Here is a 27,191-nt window from a genome sequence, read left to right as displayed (position 1 = left end):
GTGCTGAGACACAGGTTTAAAAAAGGGTAAAACCACTGTCAGAATCAGTAAGACTAGCTAACACCAGAGATGAGGAGATGAAAAAAAGCAAGTCCAAGAGCCTAAGCAATAGAAACCATGGCCACTCAGCATCATCAGAACACAGCTTATACACCACAGCAAGACCTGGATACCCTAAAACACTTGAAAAACTAGAATCTGATTTAAAATCACAACTCAAGATAATGTTTGAGGATTTTAAGAAGGACATAAATAACCCCCTTAAAGAAATACAGGACAACACAGGTAAACAGGTAGTAGCCATTAAAGAGGAAACACACACAGACACACAAAACCAAAAATCCCATAGAGAATTATTGGAAAACACAACCAAACAAGTGTAGGAATTGAGTAAAATCACCCAGAATCTAGACATGGAAATAAAAATCAATTAAAAAAAAAACACAAAGACATCCCTGGAGATAGAAAACCTAGGAGAGAGATCAGGAGTCATAGATTCAACCATCACAAACAAAATACAAAAAAAGGAGACAGTATCTCAGGGCAGAGGATACCATAGAAAACAGTAACATAACAGTCAAAAAAATGCAAAATGCAAAAAATTCCTCACTCAAAACATCCAGAAAATCCAGGACAAAATGAGAAGATCAAACCCAAGGATAATGGGTATAGAAAAAGCAGATTCCCAACTTAAAGGACCAGTAAATATCTTTAATAAATTCACAGAAGAAAACTTTCCTAACCTAAAGAAACATATAAAACATAAAGCCCAAAAACATAGACAAAAACTTATTCAACTCTAAACAGATTGAACCAGAAAAGAAATTTCTCCTGACACATAATAGTTAAAACACCAAATACACAAATCAAAGAATGATTATTAAAAGCAGTAAAAAAAAAAAAAAAATGGTCAAGTTGCATAAAAACACAGACATATCAAAATAACCCCAGACTTTTCAAAAGAGACTATGAAAGCTAGAAGATCCTGGGAAGATGTCATATAGATCTCAAGAGAACAAAAATGCCAAGCCAGGCTTCTATATCCAACAAAACTCTCAATTAACATATATGGAGAAACCAAGATAGTTCATTACAAATTTAAATTCACATAATATCTTTCCTTAAATCCAGCCTTTCAAAGAATAATAGATAAAAAAAAAAAAAAAAAAAAAAAAAAAAAAAAACTTCCACAAAAGGAGGGAAAATACACCCTACAAAAAGCAAGAGAGTAATTTTCTTTCAACTAACCCAAAATAAAACAACCACACAATCATAACTGTACCTCTAATAACAAAAATAACAGGGAACAACAATCATTGTTTCCTAATATAACTCAACAACAATAAACTCAAGTTTTTAGTAAAAAATACATGGACTAACAAACTGGATATGTAAAGAGGACCCAACATTTTGCTGTATACAGGAAACATACCTCAATAAAAAAGTCAGACACTGCCTCAATGTAAAAGCCTGAAAAAATATTTTCAAAGCAAATGTTCCCAAGAAACAATTTGCAGTAGCCATTCTTATATCAAATAAAATTAACTTTCAACCTAAAGCTATCAAAAAGGAGGCAGGGAGACAATTTCATACTTGTCTAAAAAACTCCACCAAAATAAAAACTCAATTTTGAATATCTATGCTCCAAATGAAGTAGTACTTACTTACATTCATAAAAGAAACTTTACTAAAGCTCAAAGGACAAATTGCACCTCACACAATAGTAGTGGGAGACTCTGACACCTCACTTTCAAAATGGACAGGTCACAGAAACAGAAACTAAATGGAGACAGAGTAAAATTAACACAAGTCCTGAACCAAATTGATTTAACAGTTATGTATAGAATATTTCATCCCTAAACACAAAAGAATATAACTTCTCAGCACCTTATGGTACCTTCTCAAAAATTGACCATATAATTGGCCACAAAATAGGACTTAAGATATAATAACATTGAAATAATCCCATGAATCCTATCAGATAACCATGCACTAAGACTTGTTTTCAATAAAAACAAAAATAACAGAAAGCCCACATAAACATAGAAGATGAACAATGATCTACTCAATGATAACTTGGTCAAAGAAGAAATAAAGAGAGAAATTAAAGACTTTTAGAATTTAATAAAAATGAAAGCACAACATACCTAAACTCATAGGAAACAACGTAATAGTGCTAAGAGAGAAACTCATAGCACTGAGTGTCTCCCCTAAAAAGGAAAAAAAGCATATACTAGCAGCTTGACAGCATACCTAAAAGTTCCAGAATAAAGAGAAGCAAATACACCAAAGAAAAGTAAATGGCAGGAAATAATCAAACTCGTGGCTGAAATAAACCAAGTAGAAACAAAAAGAACAATACAGAGAATCAACAAAACCAGGACTGGTTCTTTGAGAAAATCAACACGATAAATAAACCCTTAGCCTGACTAACCAGAGGGCACAAAAAGAGTAAGAAATAAAAAAAAACAAAAAGCAAACAAACAAACAAACAAAAAAAAAAAAAAACAGAAATGAAAAGGGAGAGATAACAACAGAAATTGGGGAAATTCAAGTAGTCATCAGATCCTACTACAAAAGCCCATACTCAACAAAAGTGGGAAATCTGGATGAAATGGACAATTTTTTAGACAAATATAAGGTACCAAAGTCTCATAACCCCTAAAGAAATAGAAGCCATCATCAAAATATCCCAACTCTCTACCCCCCCATAAAAGATGTAGTGCAGAATCCTATCATGTCTTCATAGAAGACCTAATACAGCACTCTCCAAACTGTTCAACAAAATGATAACAAAAGGAACACTGCATATTTTTTTCTATGAAGCCACAATTATGCTTATACCCAAACCACACATAGACCAATCAGAGAAAGAAAACGTCAGACCAATTTCCTTTATGAACATCAATGCAAACATACTAAGAAAATTCTCGCAAAGTTCTTTAAAGAATACAGCGAAATAATCCTCCATCATGATAAAGTAAGCTTCATCCCAGAGATGCAGGGGTGGTTCAATATATGGAAATGCATCAACACAATCCACTATATAAACAAACTCAAAGGAAAAAAATACATGATAATATCATTAATTGCTTAGAAAGCATTTAACAGAATTCAACATGCCTTCATACTAAAAGTCTTGGAATGATCAAGAATTCAAGGCTCATGCATAAACATAATAATATACAGCAAGCAAGTATCCAACATCAAACTAGAGAGAAACTTGAAGCAATCCTACTACAATCAAGAACTAGACAAGGATAAACACTCTCTCACTACCTATTGAATATAATACCCGAAGTCTTAGTCAGAGCAATCAGACAACAGAAGTAGGTCAAAGTAAAATAAATTGTAAAGGAAGAAGTCAAAATATCACCATTTTAAGATGATATGATAGTGTACTTATGTGAGCTCAAACATTCCACCAGCAAACTCCTACAACTGACAAAAAAATTCAGCAAAGTAGCTGGATATAAAATCAACTCAAACAAATTAGTAGCCTTCCTCTACTGAAGCATAAACAGTCTTGGAAAAAAAATAGAGAAAGACTTTACAATAGTCCCAAATAATAGAAAATACTTTGGTATGACTCTAATAAGGCAAGTGAAAGATCTGTATGACAATAAATTGAAGTTTATGTAGAAAGAAATCAAAGATCTCAGAAGATGGAAAGATCTCACATTCTCATGGATTGGCAGGATTAACATAGTAAAAATGGCCATCTTGCTAAAAGCAATCTACAGATTCAATGCAATCCCCATCAAAATTCCAAATCAATTCTATTTGTGTTGGAAAGATAAATTTGCAAATACATATTGAATGACCAAATACCAAGGATAGCAAAACCTATTTTCAACAATAAACTTCTGGGAAAGTCATCGTTCCTTACCTCAAGCTGTATTATAGAACATTAGTGATAAAAACTATGATACTGGTACAGAGACAGGAAACTACACCAATAGTATAAAATTGACACCCAGAAGTGAACCCAAACACCTATGATCACTTGATTTTTAACAAAGGAGCTAAAACCATGCAGTTAAAAAAAAGATACCATTTTCAATAAATTGTGCTGCTCCAACTCATGATCACAATATAAAATAATGCAAATCCATCCACTTTTATCACCTTGTACAAAGCTCAAGTCCAAGTGGATGAAGGGCCTCCACATAAAACCAGATACACTGAGAGTAATAGAGCAAAAATTGAGGAAGAACCTCTAACACATAGACACTGGGGAATATATAGTGAACAGAACACCAAAAGCTTAGGCTGTAAGTACAAGAATCAACAAATGGGACTTCATACAATTGCAAAGCTTCTTTAAGGCAAACTGTACATTCATTAGGACAAAACTGCAACCAACAGAATTAACAAAATTTGAAAAAAAAATCTTTGCCAATCTTACATCCGTTAGAGGGAGAATATCTAACATATACAGATCATAAACTATGTAAGAGAATCTGTAAAACCAGAGAAACATAGGTGTCTAGGGTATATGGAGTCCAACAACAAGCAGGGGTACCAGCAGATGGAGGAAGAATAGCAGGTGTATCCCAAGGTAAAACAGTCAAGCTCACACTTTTAACACCAGAGAGGATGTGAACCCAGAAAAGAACCTGAGGCTGATGTGAAGGAAGGGACTTGGCACATAGCTCTCATGAAGTATTGTGGAAACTTATGAAGAAGAGATTGATGATGATCCTGAGTTAGATTTCCAAGCACACACACTTGTACAACCACAGTGGCAGGCTCACAATTGTGCCAGAGCTGCCCAATAATCACATGGAACAAGCACAAAGATTGTTCCGGAAAACTGGAGAATGTAAATAAGATATAGATGTTAGATAATTCAAGGTAGGTCACTGATTAATTTGAATATCAAATGAAAAGGTTATATGAGACTTTTGAATCCAAACTATTGAATTATGACATAGAATGGCAAAAGAAATGCTATGTAAAAGGCATAGAAAATATGTTAAGTAAAAGTTGGACATTTTTCCATTCGTATCAGATATTCTCTGCATTTACATTACAGATGTTTTCCCCTTTCCTCAATGACATCTCCCCTCCCCCTTCCATGTCCTCCATGAAGGTGCTCCCTGTCTCCCAACCATACTCTCCCACCTCAGTAAATTGGCATTTGCCTACTCTGGAAAAAGGAGCCTTCCCTAGACCAAAGGCCTTTCTCCCCATTAATGCCAGAGAATGTTATCCTCAGGTACACATGAACCTGGGGACATGGGTCTCTCTGTGAGAACTCATTGGTTGCTGTTTTACTCCCTGAGAGCTGTGGTGGCTTTGGTTAGTTGATAATTTTGTTTTTTTCCAATGTGGTTGAAAAACCTGTCAGATCCTTCAAACTTTTCTCTAGCTCCTTTATTGGGGTCCTACTGTTCAGACTGATGGTTAGCTGCAAGAATTCTCCTCTGTATCAGTATGGTTCTGGCAGAGCCTCTGGGGGGCATCCATATCATGGTCCTGCCAGTGAGCACTGCCTGGCATCAACAATAGTGCTGGGGTTTAGTAGCTGCATATGGCATGGACTCCCTGCTGAGGCAGTGTCTGGATGATCTTTTCTCCAATCTTACTCCTCCGTCTGTTTGATTTTGGCTACCGGTTTGCAGTATATTGCTTTTACTATGTTTAACAAGAGCATTGAATCCCTGATATTTCCATGACGTTTTTCCAATGCTTTCTCAGCATCTAAAGAGAAGATCATGTGTTTTTTTCTTTGGATTTGTTTATATAGTAGATTACATTGATGTATTTCCATATATTAAACCATCTTTGCATCCCTTGAATGATCGTTTTGATGTGTTTTTGGATTAATTTTGTAAGAATTTTATTGAATATGTTCACATCAGTGTTCATAAGGAAAAATGGTCCAAAGATTTCTTTCTTTATAGAGTCTTTGTGTGGTTTAGGATTGAGCATAATTGTGACTTCGAAGAATGAGTTGGGTAGTATTCTCTCTGTTTCTATTTTGTGGAATAGTTTGGAGAGTATTCATATTAAGTCTTCTATGAAAGTCAGATATAATTCTGAACTACACTCATCAGGTCCTGGACTCTTTTTAGTTAGAAGGCTTTTGATGACTGCTTCTATTTCTTTAGGATTTATAGGAATTTTTTAAGTGGTTTATCTGATCCTGATTTAACTTCAGTATCTGGTATCTGTCTAGAAATTTGTCAATTTTATCTAAATTTTCTAGTTTTGCTCAGTGTAGGCTTTTGTAGTAGAATCTGATGATTTCTTAAGTTTCCTGAGTTTTCATTGTTATATCTCCCCTTTCATTTCTGATTTTGTTAATTTGGATACTCAATGACATCTACTTAGTCTGGCTAAGGGTTTATCAATTTTGTTGATTTTCTCAAAGAACCAGCTCTTAGTTTTGTTGATTCTTTGTATAGTTATTTTTGTTTCCATGTGGTTGATTTCTGCTCTGAGTTTGATTGTTTCCTGGATTCTACTCCTCTTGGGGTATCTGCTTCCTTGTGTTCTAGAGCTTTCAGTTGTGCTGTCAAGCTGTTATTGTATGATTTATCCAGTTTCTGTTTGGAAGAACTCATAGCTTTCAGTGTTCCTCTTAGCACTGCTTTCATTGTATCCCAAAAGTTTGGGTAATCTGTGCCTTCATTTTCGTTAAATTTTAAAATGTCTTTGATTTCTTTCTTTATTTCTCCCTTGAGCAAATTATCATTGAATAGAGCATTGTTAAGCTTCAATGTGTATGTGAGCGTTTTTTTTTATTCTGTTGTTATAGAAGACAAGCCTTAGTCTATTGTGATCCAATAGGATTCATGGGAGTATTTCAATATTCTTATATCTGTGGAGGCCAATTTTGTGGCCAATTATATGGTCAATTATGAAAAATGTGCTATGAGGTTCTAAAAAGAAGGTATATTCTTTGCTTAATGATGAAATATTCTTTTTTCTTACAACTTTATTTTAAAAAAGAGAGATACATATACATATTTTTAAAAGCATTTTGGCATAAAATTATATGAATATATTTTTTTCAGTACTTGATTTTTTTAAAGTTTTGATAGTATGCATTGAAATCTTACTAGTTACCATAAGCATAAAGTACGTGTAAAACAAAATATAATGTGAAAATAGTCAAAGTTTCTTGGTGTGTATAGATTAAACAAAAATTGCCACAAGGCTATCTTTTTATTTCTTGAGTTATTAATGATTTAGGGTCTAGATGTACCCCACTCTGAGTGGGTGCTATACACTTGTTGTTGTTTTTTTAAGAAGAACTGAGGTTTCCACTTTTACACCTTTCTTTTTTTAAGCTGTAAGTTGTTTCTTGTATATTCAGAGCTTCCTGGGGTTAGTATTCAAATAACAGTGAGTGCATATTATAACTGTATTTTGGTATTTGGTTACCTCACTCAGGATGAAATTCTCTAGATACATCCATTTTCTTAGGAATTTCATAAAGTCATTGTTTCTAATAGCTGAGTAGTACTCAATTGTGTAAATATACCACAAGTTTTATATCCATTCATCTACTGAACGACATCTGGGTTCTTTCTAGCTCCTGGCTATTATAAATAAGGCTGCTATGAAGAAGGTAGAGCATCTATCCTTATTGTATGTTGGAGTACCTTTGGGGTGTATGCCCAGAAGAGGAATAACTGGGTTTTTAGGTAGGACTATACCCACTTTTCTGAGGAACCGCCAGACTGATTTCCAGAGTGATTGTACCAGTTTACAACTCCACCAACAGTGGAGGAGTGTTTCTTTTTCTGCATCCTCACCAGTATCTTCTGTCATCTGAGTGTTTGATCTTAGCCATTCTGACTGGTGTGAAGTGGAATCTCACGGTTATTTTGATTTGCCTTTCCCTGATGACTAGTGATGTCAAGCATTTCCTTAGATGCTTCTAAGCCATTCGATATTTCTCAATTGAGAATTTTTTGTTTAGTTCAGTACCCCATTTTTTAATAGGATTGTTTGATTCTCTGAGTTTGAGTCTACCTTTTTGAATTCTTTGTATATATTGGATATTAGACCTCTATCAGATGTGAGATTGGTAAAGACATTTCTGAATCTGTTGGCTGCCGTTTTGTTTTTTGACAGTGTCCTTAGCCTTACAGAAACTTTTCAATCTCATTAAGTCCAATAATGAAATATTGCATTGATATCTGTTAAATCCATTTGATTCATAACTTCTGCTAGTTTCACTCTTTCTCTGCTCAGTTTCTGCTTCCATGATCTGTCTATTGGTAAAGTATGGTGTTGAAGTCTCCTACTATTATTGTGTGTGGTACAATATATGCTTTGAACTTTAGTAGAGTTTCTTTTATTAATGTGGGTACCCTTGTATTTGGAGCATAGATATTCATGATTGAAAGTTCATCTTGATAGATTCTTTCTTTGATGGGTAAAAAGTGTCCTTCCTTATTTTTTTTGATGACTTTTGGTTGAAAATATATTTTATTTCATATTGAGATGGCGATTTCAGCTTGTATGCTGGGATCATTTGCATGAAAAGATTTTTGTCATCCTTTTACCCTGAGGTAGTGCCCATCTTTATTGTTGAAATGAGATTCCTGTATGTAGCAAAATGCCAGATCCTATTTACATTTCCTGTATAATAGTGTATGTCTTTTTATTGGGGAATTGAGTTCAATGATGTTAAGAGATATTAAGAAATAGTGATTTTTGTTTTCTGATCTTTTTGTTGTTAGAAGTAGAATTATATTCGTGTTCTTTTCTTATTTAGTGTTTGCTGCAAGAAGATTAATTTCTTGCTTTGTCTGGGGTAAAATTTCTCTCTTGTGGTAGAACTTTTCATCTATTTTCTTTTGTATGGCTGGGTTTTTGGATAGATATTGTGTAAAATTCCTTTTGTCCTGGAATATCTTTATTTTCCATCTATAATAATTGAGAGCTTTGCTGGATATAGTAACTTGGGCTGGCCTTTGTGATATCATAGGGTCTGTATAAAGTAAATCCATGATCTGCTAGCTTTCATAGTCTCTGTTGAAAAGTCTGGTGTAATTCTGATTGGTCTGTTTTTTTATGTTCCCTGTCTTTTTTTTTTCTTACTGCATTTAGTATTCTTTATTGACATTGAGAATTTGTTGTTTGGATTATTATGTATCTGGAAAAAATTCTTTTCTGGTCCAATCTATTTGGTGTTCCTTTGGCTTCTTGGTCAATTTTTTTTTCTCTTCTGTAATTTTGTTTAAGGTATTTACTGAGCCATTTAGTTGGGAGTCTTCATCCTCTTCTGTACCTATTATCCTTAGATTTGGTCTTCTCATTGTTTTCTTAATTTCCTGGATGTTTTGGGTTAGACGCTTTTTGATTTTTGCATTTTCTCTGACTGATGAGTCAATGATTTCTATGGTGACATTTGCTCCTGAGATTCTTGCTTTCCTCTCTTGTATTCTGTTGGTGATGCTTGAATCTATGCCTTCCAATGTCTTTCCTAGGTTTCTCAAATTTAGGGTTGTCTTCTTTTGTGATTTCTTCATTGTTTCTATTTCCGTTTTCAATTTCTTCACCTGTTTGGTTGTGCTTTGTGCTTTCCTTTAGCTTTGAAAGTAATTTGGTGTGTGTGTGTGTGTGTGTGTGCATGTGTGTGTGTGTTTCCTCTTTAAGGACTTTAACTTTTTGCATGTGTTCTCCTGGCTTTCTGTACTTCTTTAAGTGTGTTATTTATGTGCTTCTCGGCTATCACAATTATTATCATGAAGTATGATTTTAAGTCTAAATCTTATTTTTTTGAGTCTGGGTTAAGTTAGAGAAGATGCACATAACCCTCAAGAGACTGGAAATCTCAGGAACTTTAGAGGTCTGGCAGGGTGAAAGTTGTGGAAACTTCCATCTGGAGATGGGTGGAGGGTGGAGTGGAGGTATTAAATGTTGAACAGTAAGTAGAAGGGTGTACTTAGAGGAGAAGAAAATATGGAGTATAAAAATAGAATAAACTACAATTTAAAAACATTTAAAAACTCAAAAGAGAAAATGGAAAATAAAAGAAACTTTACTTCTCTCAAATGAATGATACAATGTTGGGGATGAATTAATTGTTGTATATGAATAACAAAAATTAAACCATCATAAATAATCCAGAGAGATCTGTAAATAACAATGATAGTGAAATAATGAGGAAAATTTCTAACATGAATGCATACACATATGCATACACACACACACACACACACACACACACCACTCAAAGGCACATGCACATGATAAGAAATAGACAGAGAACAGAGAGACACAGAAAATAGAAAATCAGAGAAAGGTCTAATAAAGTAAAAAATAAATAAAATACTTGAGAATAAAGTTTGACTATATAATAAGATAAAATAAAAGTAAAATAAAGGTGACGCTTCTTGTACAGGAAGAAATTTGTGCCACATATAGACAGAGGATTATAACTTGGAAGGTCATGGCCCAGGAAACTTATGACTTTTGTTTTGCTAAACAGACATGTCAAATTACCTTCAAAACAGAATACTGAAAGGAGAAAAGTTTAGGCAGTGAACTATTATAGGAAGGAAAACTTGTAGAAACTGAGAAAAGAGTTAACCAAAATTATGGTGTATGCAGGATACATACAAAAACATATTTTACAATCTCATTAAATATAAAATTAGAGGGATAGTTAATCATTTGCCACATGAAAGAAGAAAGGAGATCACACTAAGGGTTTATGTAGGGTTGGGGTCAAATGAGACAAAGAAGAGAAGGATAGAAGGTAAATTATGCAAAGTTAGGGATACATATTAGCACATGAAAATCCACTGGGTTGTATGTAAAATAAATATCTTTCGTAAATAAATAAATATTTAAATAAACAAGCTTAAAAAACATTTTTGCCCTAGTATACAATGCTACTACTGATAGCCATGACTTACAAAATGAAAATCTCCCTTTTGGGGTCTCAGATACCTTCTCACAATTACTGTTCAGTCAAGTCTCAGATGTTCCAAAACAGCATGAATTATTGATAATTGTTCTCAGTTTGCATGACATAATTAATAGACATGGTATGAACACACTTGAAAACAACACATTTTTGGATTACTAGACATAAAGAAATGAATTTTGAACGGACACAGCAAATGTCATCTCTTCTGGATTGTTTTTATAATGCCAGAGGGCTCTGTGCAAGACAGATGGAGAAAAGAAATGGAACCAAGACTTTACTCAGTGATAGGTCCTGCGTACTATAATATTGACCTGCCTGGCAAGATACACGTATTGATACAGAAAATGAACTCTTATGGAGGTAACAAACTGCATTATTATTAAACTGGAGGCTTGTTGTAGGGAGAAACTTCAAACTCAATGTGGTAAAAGCTAGAGAAGTCTGTAACTGGAAAGTCCATGGCCCAGGGCATTTATTACACTTGTCTTGCTAAACGGATATGACAAGTTGTCTTCAATGTGTTTACATTTATACCCATAGTTTGGTGCTGCCCTCACTGTAGTCAATAAAGCTTCATTTTACAGTGGCTCTGGTTAGTGCAGAGACTCGTGGCTGGTCAGAGCACTGAGACCAGGTGACTATGAGTGCAACAATGGAATATTTATACTCACTTTCCCCTTGCTCAGGGTACATGAGAGAAGAGTATAAATAACTGAAAAGAAGGAGGACAGCACAGTGATGTAAAATACCTCCTGGATACCGTACACCTGCTGCATTCGTGGACACCACCAGTTGTCATCACCTGCAGAATGAGCCATTCAAACTAGCATCTTCAGGGAGAGTTGCTCAAAAGGCAGGTGTGCCCAGAGCTTTTATGAACCGATGGCAGTTGGAGCAGAGATAGTCATTGGGAGTCTGGCCACTGATAGGTGGTCCATTCTCTACTGGATAGTTAGCACATATATGCACAGACTAGAAGGACTAAAGAGTCAATGGGATACAAGAGTATATAATGGTGAAGGGGTCATTGTTAGGGAAAGTCTTCAGGAAGCTCTGAAAGACAGTAGGAAGGAGTAGATATGCTCAATATACTTGTATTAAACTCTCAAAGGGTAAATAACACTATTTTGAAATTAACATTTTGGGGGGGTCTAGAGAAATGCTTAGCAGTTTAGAGTACCAACTGCTCTTCCAGAGCTTCTGAGTTCAATTCCCAGCAACCATATGGTGACTCACAACCATCTGGATTGGGATTGGTTGCCCTCTTCTTGTGTTTTGGAAGACATCTACATTGTACTTATATACAGATAATGAACAAATATTTTTAAAAATATTGACATATATGTAAAATATTTCCTGTATCTCTGACTTGTTTTATTGCATACATAACCATATTCATCTATGTTAGTATGTTATATGTTACAAAAGGAGAGCCTGGATTTTAATATTTTGGAAAGTTTCTGTCTTCAACTTTTGACCTCTAATTTACTAATCCATTTAAGAAGGAAAGACCATTTAGAGACTGCCACACCCTGGTATCCATCCCACATGCAGAAACCAAACTCAGACACTATTGCTGATGCCAAGAAGTGCTTGCTGACAGGAGCTTGTTATAGATTTCTCTTGAGAAGCTCTGCCACAGCCTGACAAATACAGAGTTGGATGCTCTCAACCAACAACCATTTGACTGAGAATGGGGTCCCCAATGAAGGCATTAGAAATACAATTAAAGGATCTGTAGAGGCCTCATGTGGCATCAGTGGAAAGGGGGTCCTTGGTTTTGTGAAGGCTTGATGCCCCAGTGTTAGGGAATTCTAGGATGATGGGGCAGAATTAGGTGGGTGGGTTGGAGCACACCCTCACAGAAGCGGGTTAAGGGGGAATAGATAGAAAGTTTGCAGAGGGGAAACCACAAAGAAATAACATCTGAAATGTAAATAAATAAAATAAAATAAAATGCCAGAAGCTGTTAATAGTGGTTACATCAAGTAGCATAAGTATTACTTGTAGAAGTCACCATGTTAAAAAGAAAAGGAAGAGGCTTCTTCCAAAACAACAATTGGCTAAAGGAGAATTCATTGCATTCGAGACTGACATGTTCAGTCACGACCACTAGCAATTCAAAAGCTAGAACCTATCAGTACTGTCATGCTAGGTTAAGCATTATCAAATAGAGGCAACAAAGATTAGAATAGAAATAGCAAGTACATGGAAACTAATATTATCTCAAAGTGTATGGTGTAAAATATCATTTTAAAATATAAAAATTAATAATATGCTTAAAACAAGTCACTAGTAAATCATAGTATTGTTTAACCTAAAATATTATATAAGAAATATTATGTAAGACTAGTTCAGCCTCACCAACCCTAATATCTGTTATGTAAGAACTGAGCACTTTGAAAATTCCACTAGGCTTCTGTTTTGTTTTGTTTTAAAATTTAAGATGTACTTTCTTTCCTATTGGTTATTTTACTATCCCATTCCCCATTCCCTTTGACTCTATGAGGATGATCCCCATCCCCCCTTTCCTGACTCAACACTCTAGTCTATCATCTTCTTACACTGGGGTATCAAGCCTCCACAGGACCAAAGGCCTGCCCTCCCATTGATGTCAGACAAGGCCATCCTCTGCTACATCTGCGTCTGTAGCCATGGGTGCCTCAATGTGTACTTGTTGGTTGCTGGTTTTGTCCCTGTGAGCTCTGGGATTTGTGTGCAGGGTCCAATTGGTGACATTGTTGTTCTTCTTATGGGATTTTAAACTGCTTTATCTTCTCCATTCCTTCTCTTAACTCTCATTTTGCCATTTCAGCACTAGAAACAGTCTCCTTCCCTATAGTCAAGAACCTGGTAAAATGAGAACTCTTTAGGAAGGCTTTATTGACTTTCTAGCTAATAGTAGTACTTTTGTATAATTCATTCTTCTATAGCACCAAGCTTTGCTAAATGTATATTTATATCATTCTCTACAGATTTACAGCCCACATGACTTAAAGATTTAGTCTCTGAAAGGATAATAGCCACTAATTAATCTCCTCTTAACAGGGCCAGAGTATTGTAAGCACTTTGAGAATTCATGATTAATCTGATCTTTGACTTATGACACAACCCTTATTTCACCTATCAATGATATCATTTATGTGGTTTTATATAAATCTAACCTAAATAAACATGGAGTTTTAAATTTAATTTGAGATATAATTCATGTGAAAGTTTGAAAACAAAATATAATAAAGTAAATTTTCAAAGATCAAAAGCATTGTTTTAAACATAAAATGTATACCACAGACTATGAATGAGTGTAGTCATACTATGTCCCACCGATAGCTTCCGTCTCGTCAATCAATACACATGTATGAAATCTGGTGAAAAGAGGAATCTTGTAATGTGTATATCTTTATTTTTATAGGTCATATGGTACTTCACTGATTAATAATATTCTTTTACTATAATATACATTTTAAAATGCAAAATAGAATGTGTGGTGTTTTTAATTTAGCTTCCAATTCTGTCTATATAGAAGTACAACAGAAGAATAGACATATATGCAAGAAAAGTTCTCAACTTTGTGCCAAATTATAGTTGCTTTGGAGGTTTTTATTTTATTTTAGTTTTATCCAAATGACCTATTGTATGCCTGAGTTCAGCCCCAAGGGAATTCCGTTCAGCATATTGAGGGTAGTGTCAACCATTTTATTTTTAACAAGATCCCTATGGGTTTCTGATTCGCATTGTCTTTGGAGACTTTTTCAAATATCTCAAAGTAGGTTCAGATTAAAAAAATCTTACAATTTAATGATTGTTTCATTAGTACAATCTGCAGTTGGCTGGCAACCATGACTCAGCAACATCTTTAGAGTCTAGCCTGTATTATTTTCTCAGTGTACTCGATCCAACATCCTGTTCTAAGTTGCATAAGACAAGCTTCTTACCACTAGAGTCCTTGGACATTTAACCTGGTTCCCTTTGCTTATGAAGTCTACACCAGAATGATGTGACGGTTAGTGTTTACCTCCAGGTGAGTGAGGGCTTTTGTTTACTGGAATCAATTCACTTGTTTTAGAAAATATTAAATATTACAGCCAACTTTGTGTACAATTAGAAGTTCTATTATTTGCCCTCTGCTTCTCACTCTTACAAACAAATATAGAGCACAATGGTTACCATAATGTAAACTTCATATAACACAATCAGTGTATTCTTTCTTAGGAAAGTAACTCATCAATGTTTAGTTTTCCAGTTTCAGGTTTCCTTTTTAAAATTTTATCACACTGTTCAGAATTTCAGTGTAGAGAACAGTTTTTGTTCAATGTCTGCTCATAACCCTTAAATAATGCTTGATGTTTAGGTGCTAGAACCATCATCTGCTTTCTACCATAGAATATAATAGGAAATTAACAGTCTAAATACTGTCTTAGAGGTCAAAATATGTATTTTATTTAAGTAAGAAAAGACCAAACTGGAGACATTTTAAAAACCTGACCCTTCAAGAAAATCTATAATTGATTTCAATAAAAACCTATCTCCCAGTCTAAATTTTTAAATCAATCTATCCCTTTAAAGTTTGATTATTTTTAAGACAATTAGTAAGCATAAAGTGCCTCTTACATTACTATAATCACATGATAATCACTATAACCAACTCATAATCATTATGCAGTGAATGTAGTCCCCTGCTTCTATTGCAGCAGGCTTACCTCCGCCCCACCTCAGGCATCTTGCTAGGTCATTGCCAGTCCCAAGAGGCAGGATAGCAACTGGAGGGTGCTTGGCAACATTGGCTTTTTCTGTGGAATGAGACAATGAAAACAATATTTTAACCCAAACTCATCAGTAATAAGAACCAAATTTATATTAAATAACTTCACAAAGTACATTTAAACACATTTACAAATGACAGTGTTTTTCTGTTGTGATAACTGATAAATTATATATATATATATATATATATATATATATATATATATATATATATATATATGATAACTGGTTCTTAATAATTTATACATCAGGGAAAATTCATGCCTAATATGTATGTTCATGAATGTCTGTGGTGTGTGCATGTGTGTGTGTGTGTGTGTGTGTGTGTGTGTGGTGTAAGTGTGTGTTTGTATGTGTGTATGTACGTCTGGGTGTGTATGTGGTATGTCTTTGTGGTGTTTATTAGTCTCTTTTTTATCCTTATTAAAATCCTGACAGAGGAAGATACATAAAGCATAGGGATACATGTCATCAGGTAAATATGTAGATTATACAAATTTCTTTTGCAACATCAGCTCCATGAACAGATTATCATATTTGACGGAAGTTGAATTGTGAAAGTGAATGACTGTTAGGAACTCTGTTTAACTGTTCCTATTCATATATTTCAAAGCAAAGGAATGGAGTGTTCCAGTTGGAGGACCTGAAAAGATCAGGTTTGTTCGCTTAGTATTTATTTAGCTTTTCCTTTATATCACAAAGTACTTTAGTTTCCAAACAGCATGGATCTGTCACCAAAGTTCCATACATTTTTATTTGAATCATTGCATATCAGAAGAAATCTCAGAAAAAAAAAATATAAATACTCTTTCTTCCCTAAGTTCATAATGTCAGCATGTGGGTATGTGTATGTCTGTGTGCATCTGTCTGTCTGTCTGTTTGTCTCTCTCTCTCTCTCTCTGTGTGTGTGTGTGTGTGTTTGTGTGTGTGTATGTGTGAGAGATATTGTATGTGTAATTGTATGTGTATGTATCAGCTGATGAGATAATTTACAGATACTAGTGCAATACCACTAATCTTGGGACATACAATGAGCCAAAAATTACCAGTCTTCACTTTAAAATTTTTATATGTATTTAACTACTTATACATTTGTTCAGTAATTTTTATAGTTCTTGGATTTTAGTTTTTCGTAGGAATAATTTATTAATACTGTATATCTTTTATTAGAATGCCAATAAAATAATTTTCAATCACTATTTTCATATACTAATAGTACACTAACATTATTAGATTAATAAGAAAATTGTTGATGAGAACATGTACTGTGTTTGACTAGTGGCACATAGGCAACAAGGGAGGGGAGCCCAGGCTGGGACAAATGCCTGCCACTCCCACCATGACATTTTCAATTTGAAATGTTTTTCAGTGCTAACAAGACAGAATGTTCTTCTGATCTTCATTTCTTTAAAAGAAAAAAAAAAAGAAATTCTGTCAATTTTTTGAATTAATACTTCTTCTAAAAGGACCTGTATCAAACAGAAATTACTCAGTTTCAAGACTAAAAAAATTTTAAAGTAAATATTAGTTTAAAATGTACCAGCTTCTAAATACCAATTCATTATATTTTTAAACTATTAATAAGTTCCAATAAGGGGAACATCTGAAAAGAAAAACACAAAATATTCAAAATTCCTCAACTGTTGCATACTTGTGGATACTTGACAGACAGAAAGATTGATTAGAGAGAACAGAGCAGAAGGTAAGGTTACTAGTCTCACGCAAGGCACATTAAACACACATCTTCATTACCTATGCAATCCAAAATCCAGCCCACAGTCCCATCTCCACCGCATGCTAACACTCTGAAGTCAGGGACATCGCGAAAAAAGTGTAACCTGAAAAATATGTATTTTATGGCACATTTTTTTTACATTTAAGAGAACTTCCTTATTCTTTAATATTCTCTAATAAATTATATGTTTAACTTCTGTCAAATTTTCATGGGTGTCTTACATATCATTCAAAGATATGTTTGTGGATATATATATACACATATATATATATATATATATATATATATATATATATATATATATATACATACATACATACGTATGTTTAAATTTATATATGCCAGTTTCTGTAAAGAATAAAATTTTTATAAACAGCCAAATTAAAAATACATAATATTAAATTATAACAATCATTTTGACATCCTCCCAGATGTAATTGAAAACACACATAATCCACACTAGAGTAGGCTAATTTCTTTAACAAGTATTGTTAATCAGTCATTGTCTTGAAAAATCTTATTTAGATATGATTATCATGTCAGTCAATATAATGTGCTCCACATTTTTTATTCACCATAGCACAAAAAAATTGCACAGCCCGCAGTTAGGATTCTACATTTCAGATTTTCCTTATGATTGTCAATCTGCCAATACCAAGCCAAACTTCACCTTGTCATTTGATCTGGTGAACAGTGTTCATTACCCATGACTGCTCAAGCTTAATTGCTGGGTCAGATGTGTTAAATGCCCACTGTTCCTGCTGCCACTGCATGCAGGTGTGTTCATTAACACAGCCTACCTCCAGGAAGTCACAGAGGCAAGTAATAGATCCAAGCATAAAGTGATACTTTTCAGCAAATAAAGAGCAAAGAATGGAAACAGAGCAGAAGCTAGTCCATCATCCTCTTTGTCCCACATATCAGTGTTGAGCACAATGTGGCATGGAACCATTCAAGTCATTTTCTGTGTATGTACACATTGATACTCACATACAAATAGCCACATAGAAAGCTCCATTATTTATCCTATATATTTTATTTACTTTAGAATTTTGTTTGTGACAAATGAAAATGGAGAGGAGACAAAGAAGGTATAGACAGAGAGAGATAGAAAGAGACAGAGACTACATTGTGTTAATGGTAGAGGAGGTTACCAAAGCTAGGAGTACTATAGAGACATCATGAACAGAATAATATGGATGCTGAGAACCAAACTCTGGTACCCTAAAAGGCAGCAGGTACTCTTAAATAACTGGGCCATCTTCTAATCCCTACTAAGTTCATTTTAAGATAAAATGTTTTTGTTTTGTTGAATTTATTTTAAATAATTTACTCGATTTCTAAAATTTCCTAAAGATGTGTCATATTCTCATTAGATTCAGATGTATAAGATCTTTTATGAACTTCTATGTTTATGAAAATCTTTATAGATTCTATATGGAATCTATATGGTGAATGTAATATTAAATATAAGTGAATGAACTCTAACATTAAGGACCTTTTATACTGTGTTTGGTATTTCATCATTATAGGCTCTAAAAGTGACTCAGTGGAGAAATAATTGTTTTTGGCATGTGTGAGGTACTGAATTCAGTCTCCAGTAACATGAATTTTAAAAACCCAAGTTTTTACTATTAAAAATTACTATTCTAGTTACTATCTGAATCACGTTCGAGTGAAAATATGCATAGGTATGAGGCTACCTTAGGGTACAATGTATCATATGTTGTACATTTCATTAATTGTTTTTAATTAGTCAATTCCCAGATTCAGTTAGAGTGTCCACTTCCAGACTGAATTCCAGAGTGGTTGTACCAGCTTACAACCCCAACAGTGGAGGAACGTTCCCCTTTCTCTGCATCCTTGCCAGCATCTGCTGTCATCTGTGGTTTTGATCTTAGACATTCTGACTGGTGTGTGGTGGAATCTCAGGGTTGTTTTGATTTGCATTTCCCTGATGACTAGGGATGCTCAGCATTTCTCTAACTGCTTCTGAGCCACTTGGTATTCCTCAGTTAAGAATTCTTTGCCTATCTCTGTACCTCATTTTTAGTAGGATTATTTGATTTTCTGGGGTCTAACTTTTTGGGTTCTTTGTGTATATTGCATATTAGCCTTCTATCAGATGTAGGATTTGTAAAGCTCTTTTTCCAAAATGTTGGTTGCCATTTTGTCCTATTGACAGTGTCCTTTCCTTACAAAATCTTTGCATTTTTATGAGGTCCCATTTGTTGATTTTGATTTTAGAGCACAAACCATTGGTGCTCTGTTTATGAAATGTTCCCCTCTGCTCTGAGCTCTTGCCCACTTTCTCTCATTCCTCAAAATACAAAATAGTACTACCTGAGTACCCAGCTAGACCACTCCTGAGCATATGCCCAAAATATGCTCCAATATATAACAAGTACACATGCTCCACCATGTTCATGGCAGCCATATTTATAATAGCAGAAGCTGGAAAGAACCCAGATGTCCTTTAACAGAGGAATGGATAAAAAAAATGTGGTGCATATGCACAATGAAGTACTACTCCGCTATTAAAACAATGACTTTATGAAAATTCCTAAGCAATTGGATAGAGCTTGAAGTTATCATCCTGAGTGACCTAACATAGTCACAAAAGAATGCACATGTTATGCCCTCACTAATAAGCAGATACTAATCTAAAAAGCTTGGCCTCCCCAAGAAATAAATCACATAACTTATGAAACTCAAAAAGAAGTAAGGCCAGAATGTAGAGGCCTCAGTCTTTCGAAGGGAGAACAAAATAACCATTGGAGGAAATACAGGGACAAATAGAGGAGAAGGGACTGATACCAGGAAGTGCATACTGGCAGGAGCCTGATATGGATGCCTCATAAGAGGCCCTGCCAGAGCCATAGTGATACATATTAAGATGCTTGCAGCTAACCATCGGACTGAACATGTATAACCCTGATTAAGGAGTTAGAGAAAGGACTGAAGGAGCTGTAAGGGCTTAAAAGCCCATCAGAAGAACAATTATATCAACCAACCAAACCTTCCAAATTTCCCAGGGAATAAAAACCACCAAAGAGAACACATTTAGAGACCCATGGCAGTTTCATATTTAGCAGAGGATAGCATTGTCTGGCATCAGTGGGAGAAAAGACCTTTGGTCCAGTGATGTCTCATTTTCACAGTGTGGGGCAATGCCAAGGTGCTGAGGTGGGAGTGGGTGACTGGGAGTGGGGCCATCTTCAAGGAAGCAAGGGAAGGGAGAGAGGGGATGGGAGTGGGGAAAACTGGATAATATTTAAAATGTAAATACAGAGAGTATCCAATAAAAATGATAAAAAGTTTTCACTTTCTTGAACCCCTCGAACAGTAAATACATTGGAATATTTCAATATGGCTTCAAAAACATGAACACAAGTTTGATTGTATGTGTGCTTGTGTATGTGTGGTGTGTCTGTAATCTAATGTCTTTTTTTACAAGATAGTTGAGCATTTGCAAAGGGTTGTATTTTTGTGATATGTGAGATGTTCCATGAGCAGGACAATTCAATCCTTGAAATCTCTTCAACTGAGTGTCTGCTAATTTTACTTAATAATCATTTTACAAAATATGAGTAATATTTTCATTTAAGTTAAATTCATTTAAATAATATTTTAGAGCTATGTAAAACTATATACAACTATATGGAAAATACAAAAAATTTAACTGAACCCATAATGTTAATAAAATTCATATTTAGTCTGTAATTTTCATTCAGATGCTTTTGTATCAGTTAAATTTTCACATTTCTCTTTATTTTAGTCATTTATTTTATGTTTTCAGAAATACTTAATGAATTAAAGATTCTTCATTATTCAAATAACCATTGGTAGGAATATTAGCCAAAAAAAAGCCAGGAGTACCCATGATATAACTCACAGACCATATGAAACCCAAGAAGGAAGACCAAAGTGTGGAAGGTTTAGTTTTACTCTGATGGGGAAAGAAAACAATCCATGGGAGGTACAGTGAATGAGGGATCTGGGAAGGAGAGAGGAGCAGGAGAGAACAGGAAGGCAGGATCAAGTACGGGATAAGATGTGAGAGAACTTCAGGGGGTCAGTAAATTGAACAGAGTTGTGTAGCAGTCCCAAATGCCAGGGACACAAGAGGTTTCTAGGATCCCACAAGGATGACATCAGCCAAAATACCAAAATAAAGGGGAGAGAGAAAACCTGTAGAGACCATATCCAGAAGTTAGGCAGGACCTTGTTTGAGGGATGGGGCCACCCATCCATTGAAAAAATATTAATCCAGAATTGCTCCTGCAAAGAAAAAGAAGGGACAAAGAGTTGAGCAGGGACTAAAGAAAAGACTCGAGAGACTGTCCCAACTAAAGATCCATCCTATCTACAGACACCAAACCCTGATGCTATTGTTGATGCCAAGAAACACTCACTGATAGGAGCCTGGTATAGCTGGTCCATGATAGGCTGTGCCAAAGCCTGAGTAATACAGATGCAGATACATCCTGCCAACCATCAGATTAAATGCAGGGACACATATGCAGGAGTTAGGATAATGATTTAAAGTTCTGAAGGGATTTGCAACTCCATAGAAAGAACAATAATAACACCCCAACAAACTCCCCCAGAGCTCCCAGGGACTAAACCACCAACCCATGGCTCCAGTTGCATATGTAGCAGAGGATTACCTAATCTGGCAGCAATTGGAGGGGAGCCTCTTGGTCTTGTGGCTGCCAGAATCACCAGAGTAAGGGAATGCTGGGGTGCTAATGTGGGAGAGGGTGGATGGGTGGAAGAGCACCCTTATAGAAGCAGGGCAGACAGTGGAGGGATAGGGGTTTTACTTGGAAAGGGGGATAACATTTGAAATGTAAATAAGTAAAATAACCAATAAAATAAAATATGTGCTTTGTAATTGTTTGTAAATCAGCTTTTTCCAGTTACATTTCTGTAGCAGGTCATGATCCTCATCTATATTTCCAAACACTTTAGAAGCTAAAAGGCTTTCAAAGCATGCCAGCATAAGTAGGTATCATCTACAATGATGTCTAACCAACCAAGTTGGAAGAAATGTTTTTTATTTTTTTACTCCATAGTGCTGTGTCATCTGTAGTTCAGGTCTCTTTAAATTGGTTCTTAAACACTCTCCTACCCCCAAACACAAATCTCATGCAATTGCTAGGTCAGGTAACCTCTGTAAATGGATACTAAATAAATTGAAAAGTTGACCTCAACCACTGAGCCCACTTTGAGAGACCTATTGATCCAGTTGTGTATGTAGCTGAAGATAGCAGTGTCCAGCATCAATGTGAGAAGAGGACATCAATTTGATCCAGGGAGGACACCTATTTCCAAATGTAGGTTAATGCCAAGGCAATGGGGTGGAGAGAGAGATAAGGAGGGAGTGCACCTTTGTGAAGACAAATGAAGGGGTAGGGAGAAGGAGTGGGGTGTGGAAAAGGGATCACATCCCAAGTGCAAATATCGAGTATTTAATAAAAAGGAAAAAAGAAAAGTTAGCCTTTACCTAAATTTAATAGTCCACTCAATCCATGCAATTTTCTTTCAGGGTTCATTTACTTCTCATTTTATTTAATCACTGAATAGGAGGCTAGAAATATCCTTTAATCATTATTAATGTGAGCCTCCTTCTGCTTCTCATAACAGTAGGATAGAGTCTGCTTTCCTGGGTTCTTCATATGTACATAAATTAGAATCATATCTGTTATACTATCAACAGATTCTCTCTATCTCTCTTTCTTTCTGTTCCCTGCCTATGTGTGTGTGTGTGTGTGTGTGTGTGTGTGTGTGTGTGTGTGTTCATTTGTATGTTAGGAAATGCTTCTGTATTTCTCCAACCATCTTACCTACAATGTTGAGACAGAGAAGTCACAAAGGCAATTTCCTAAAATGTAAACCTTAACTTATCAGAGAATCTGCATGAAGTTGCAAACAGTGTCCAGTGGGCAACTGCTCTGACCAACCTGACAAATCAGAAGAGAAGATGCAGCTATGATAGTGTAGCAATCCACAAAATTCAGCAAAATCCCAAAGGTAAATTCTTACATCAATTCTTTCACCAAGGACAGCAGCCATGAGCTCCTGCTTCATAGGCCTTTTTTGAGAGACAATAAGTGAATGAATGAGGAGATTCATGAAGGAATGCCTCTCTGGAAAGTTTAGGAGTCTGTGCCATACTTTTCGTCTTACAAAGAAATTATCTTGGTTTTTACCTGAGTTTGATTAGGTTATTTTCGGCATATTTTTAAAAGTTAAAAGTTCAAATAAAATTTTTGCCATTATTTAATTATTTAGTCATTATTATGTTATGATAATAATCATTATTAAATTTCAAGGTAGCCCACAATATCACTGTTACTCCTGAAAAAAAAAAATCCTGTCTACAATCATTATATCTGCATTATCTTAAGCTGAGAAACAAGTTCAGTAGCCCAATTCTTGATGTTCTTCAGGTGCCTCAAGAGCAAGCACTGAAGTCCCAGTTTCTTAAGAGAACTGCATTTTAGAGATTCTCTGTACAACCAACCTTCTATAGTTATCAAGACAATATTGTAATTTAAAACACCCCTGGAAATGCTTAAAATTTGTACATTTATCTTTGTTTTTTAAAAAATATAGTGGTTTTAAAAAAAAACCTGGGAATCTAAATCACTTAAGCACTTAGGTCTTCAAGACTCATGGCAAAACTCCCTCTCAGAAATATTCCTTTTATTTAAGTTCTGAGATAGAATAGATCCAAAAATTAGAAAGATCTCATTTATGTACAATAATATTAAACATACATCTGTTACATATCTTAAGAAAGAAAATGATTTCTAGTCCCTGCATTATAATTTTAGAAGTATTGACAATAAGATTTCTAGTTAAAACAGTCATAGAAGATGCAAAAGCCAAAAAGCTCCTAACCAAATTGTCAAGGAGACCCAGGACACAATGAGAAGAACAAACCTAAGGAAAATAGAAATAGAAAAGGGCAAAGAAATCAACAAAGAGGCACAGTAAGTATCTCCAACAAAATCGTAGAAGAAAACTTCTCTACCCTTAAAAATGAGATGACCATGAGCAAAAAAAAAGGAGCCTACAGAACTCCAAATAGAGTGGACCAGAAAAGAAATTCCTCCCAACAAATAATATTCAAAATGCCAAGTGCCCAAAGCAAAGAAAGAATACTAAAAGGAGTAAGGGACTAAGGTAATGAAACATATAAAGACAGACAAATTACAATTACTCTCGACATTTCAACAAAGACTATGAAAGCTAGAAGATCCTGGAAAGCCATCATGCAGACCCTAAGATAACATAAGTGTCAGCCCAAGCTGCTATACCTAGCAAAACTCTCAATCACCGTAGATGGAGAGACCAAGATATTCCAGGACAAAATTAAATTTACCTAAATATCTGACCATAATCCAAGCACTATAACTAATTATAAGTGGAAAACCCAATACAAGGAGGGAAACTACATTCTAGTAAAAACAGGAAAACTCCTAAGCAAGAAAACCAAAAGAAGAAAGAAACATAGGCACAATTCTCCCTCTAAAAGCAAAAATAGCAGGAAAGAGCAACTACTATTCCTTAGTATCTGTTAACATAAATGGACTCAATTCCCCAATAAAAAGACATAGACTATCAGACTGGACACATAAACAGAATCCAGCATTTTGCTACATACAGGAAACTCATTTCAGAGACACAGACAGACACTATCTCAGAGTAAAAGGTTGGGAAAAAAAAAAAAAAAAAAAAAAAAAAAAAAAAAAACTTCCAAGCAAATGGCCCCAAGAAACAAGCTGGAGTAACCATTCTAATATAGAATAAAGTAAATTTTCAAACAAAAGTTATCAAAATCCATAAGGAAGGACACTTTTTACTCATTACAGGAAAAATTTGTCCGGAGGAACTCTCAATCCTTAACATATATGCTCCAAATACAAGAGCACCAATATTCATAAAAGAAACCCTACTAATACCCAAATAATACAAATAAAAGACCTAGAATAGTGAAACCCATCCTCAACAACAAGAAACGATCTGGGGGAATCACCATCCTTGACCTCAAGCAATATTACAAGGCATTGGTGTTTAAAAGATGCATGGTACTGGTACAAAGATAGACATGTGGATATATGGAATACAATACAAGATCCAGAAACGAGCCCTCACATATATGGTCACTTGATTTTTGACAAAGGAGCTGTAAACATTCAATGGATAAAGGACAGCCTCTTCAAAAAATGGTGTTGATCCAACTGGCACTCAGAAGAATGAAAATAGAACCTTACTTATCTCCTTGTACAAAGCTTAAGTACAAATTGATCAAAGATCTCCAAATTAAACCAGGTACACTGAAACTATTAGATGAGAAAGTAGGGGAAAACTTAGAACAAGTAGGCACAAGAGAAAATTCCTTGAACAGAACACCAATGGCTCGTGCTCTAAGGTGAAATATCAACAAATGGGACTTAATGAGATTGCAAAGTTTCTGTAAGGCTAAGGACACTGTCAAGAAAACAAAAGGCAGCCAACAGATTGGGAAAAGTTCTTTACCAATGCCCTTCTTATAGAGGCCTAATATCCAAGATGTACAAAATACTCAAGAATTTAGTCACCAGAGAAACAAACAATCCTATTAAAAATGGGGTACAGAGCTAAAGAAAAAGTTCTCAATTGAGGAATGATGAATGGCCGAGAAGCATCTAAGAAATGTTTGACATTATAGCCATCAGGAAATACATATCAAAACAACCCTGAGATTCCACCTGACCCTGACCAGAATGGCTAAGATCAAAAATTCAGATGACAGCAGATGCTGGTGAGGATTTGGAGAAAGAGGAACACTTATCCACTGTTGGTGGGTTTGAAAACTAGTACAACCACTGTGGAAATCAATCTGGCAGTTCTTCAGAAATTTGGAAATAGTACTAAGTTAAGACCCAGTTAGTCCACTTCAGAGATGCTCCAACATACAACAAAGACACATGTACCACAATGTTCATAGCAGCCGAATGTATAATAGCCAAAAGCTGGAAAGAACCCAGATGTCCTTCAGTACATGGATGGATACAAAATTTGTTGTATATTTACACAATGGAGTACTATTCAGATATCAGAAACAATGACTTTATGAAATTCTTTCAAAAATGGATGCATCTAGAGAATTTGTGAAGAACTTCTGGTTTAAACCCCATTTACTGTACATACAGGTATCAACAAACACACTAAGCAAAAAAAAAAAAAAAAAAAAAAAAAAAAAAAAAGAAGGCAATTTAAAATCACATCAGCCTTATTTACTTCACCCACATACTATCTACAAACACCTTCCTCTCATTTGATAATGTTATTAAAGTTCAGTGTATTTACAAAGTGGATATAAAATATATTCCAGTCTCCTGTATCTTCATTCTATAACTAGTACAACAAGTGGGGTTACAGGAGAAGTTCTTAATTTAAATATTTTTTCTAGATATTAAGTTTATTATTTCTTGGTTTGTCAAAAACACTGTTTATGCAAATGTGAGTTTTAGATGTGGAGCAGAAAAGACAGAGAGGAAGATAAAGGAGAAAATGAGAAGTATATGTAAATATTAATTCCTTTGATCCTCTGATGCTATCTTATTAGATATTAGTCTCAGCATAAAAAGTAGCCAGTAAACAATAAGTTCATTCAAATAGTCTTCTTAAAAGTTATGCATGATATATGGAAATGATCATAAAGTGGTATAAAATATCTTCAAGACTTTTTTAGTGATTAACAAAAGTCATGGTTAGTTAAAATATTTTATCTTATAT

General features: G+C 34.9%; 1 protein-coding gene across 6 annotated transcripts in view; it reads right to left on the bottom strand.

The window, feature by feature from the left end:
* The window catches only part of DGKB (diacylglycerol kinase beta), a gene marked incomplete at its 3' end in the record, with an annotated part of 654,267 nt that overhangs the window by 414,191 nt on the left and 212,885 nt on the right, over positions 1-27,191 (bottom strand). For all 6 annotated transcript variants that reach the window (XM_080942285.1, XM_080942284.1, XM_080942287.1 and 3 more), the window contains 2 exons: positions 17,417-17,502; positions 15,601-15,690 (listed from right to left, as the gene is read on the bottom strand). In XM_080942285.1, the coding sequence (XP_080798411.1) occupies positions 15,601-15,690; positions 17,417-17,502 (176 nt within the window). The remainder of the gene's footprint in view (positions 1-15,600; positions 15,691-17,416; positions 17,503-27,191) is intronic.

Source organism: Micromys minutus (assembly GCF_963924665.1).
Source record: "Micromys minutus genome assembly, chromosome: 1".
Classification (NCBI taxonomy): domain Eukaryota; kingdom Metazoa; phylum Chordata; class Mammalia; order Rodentia; family Muridae; genus Micromys; species Micromys minutus.
This window is presented reverse-complemented; position numbering and strand designations above follow the sequence as displayed.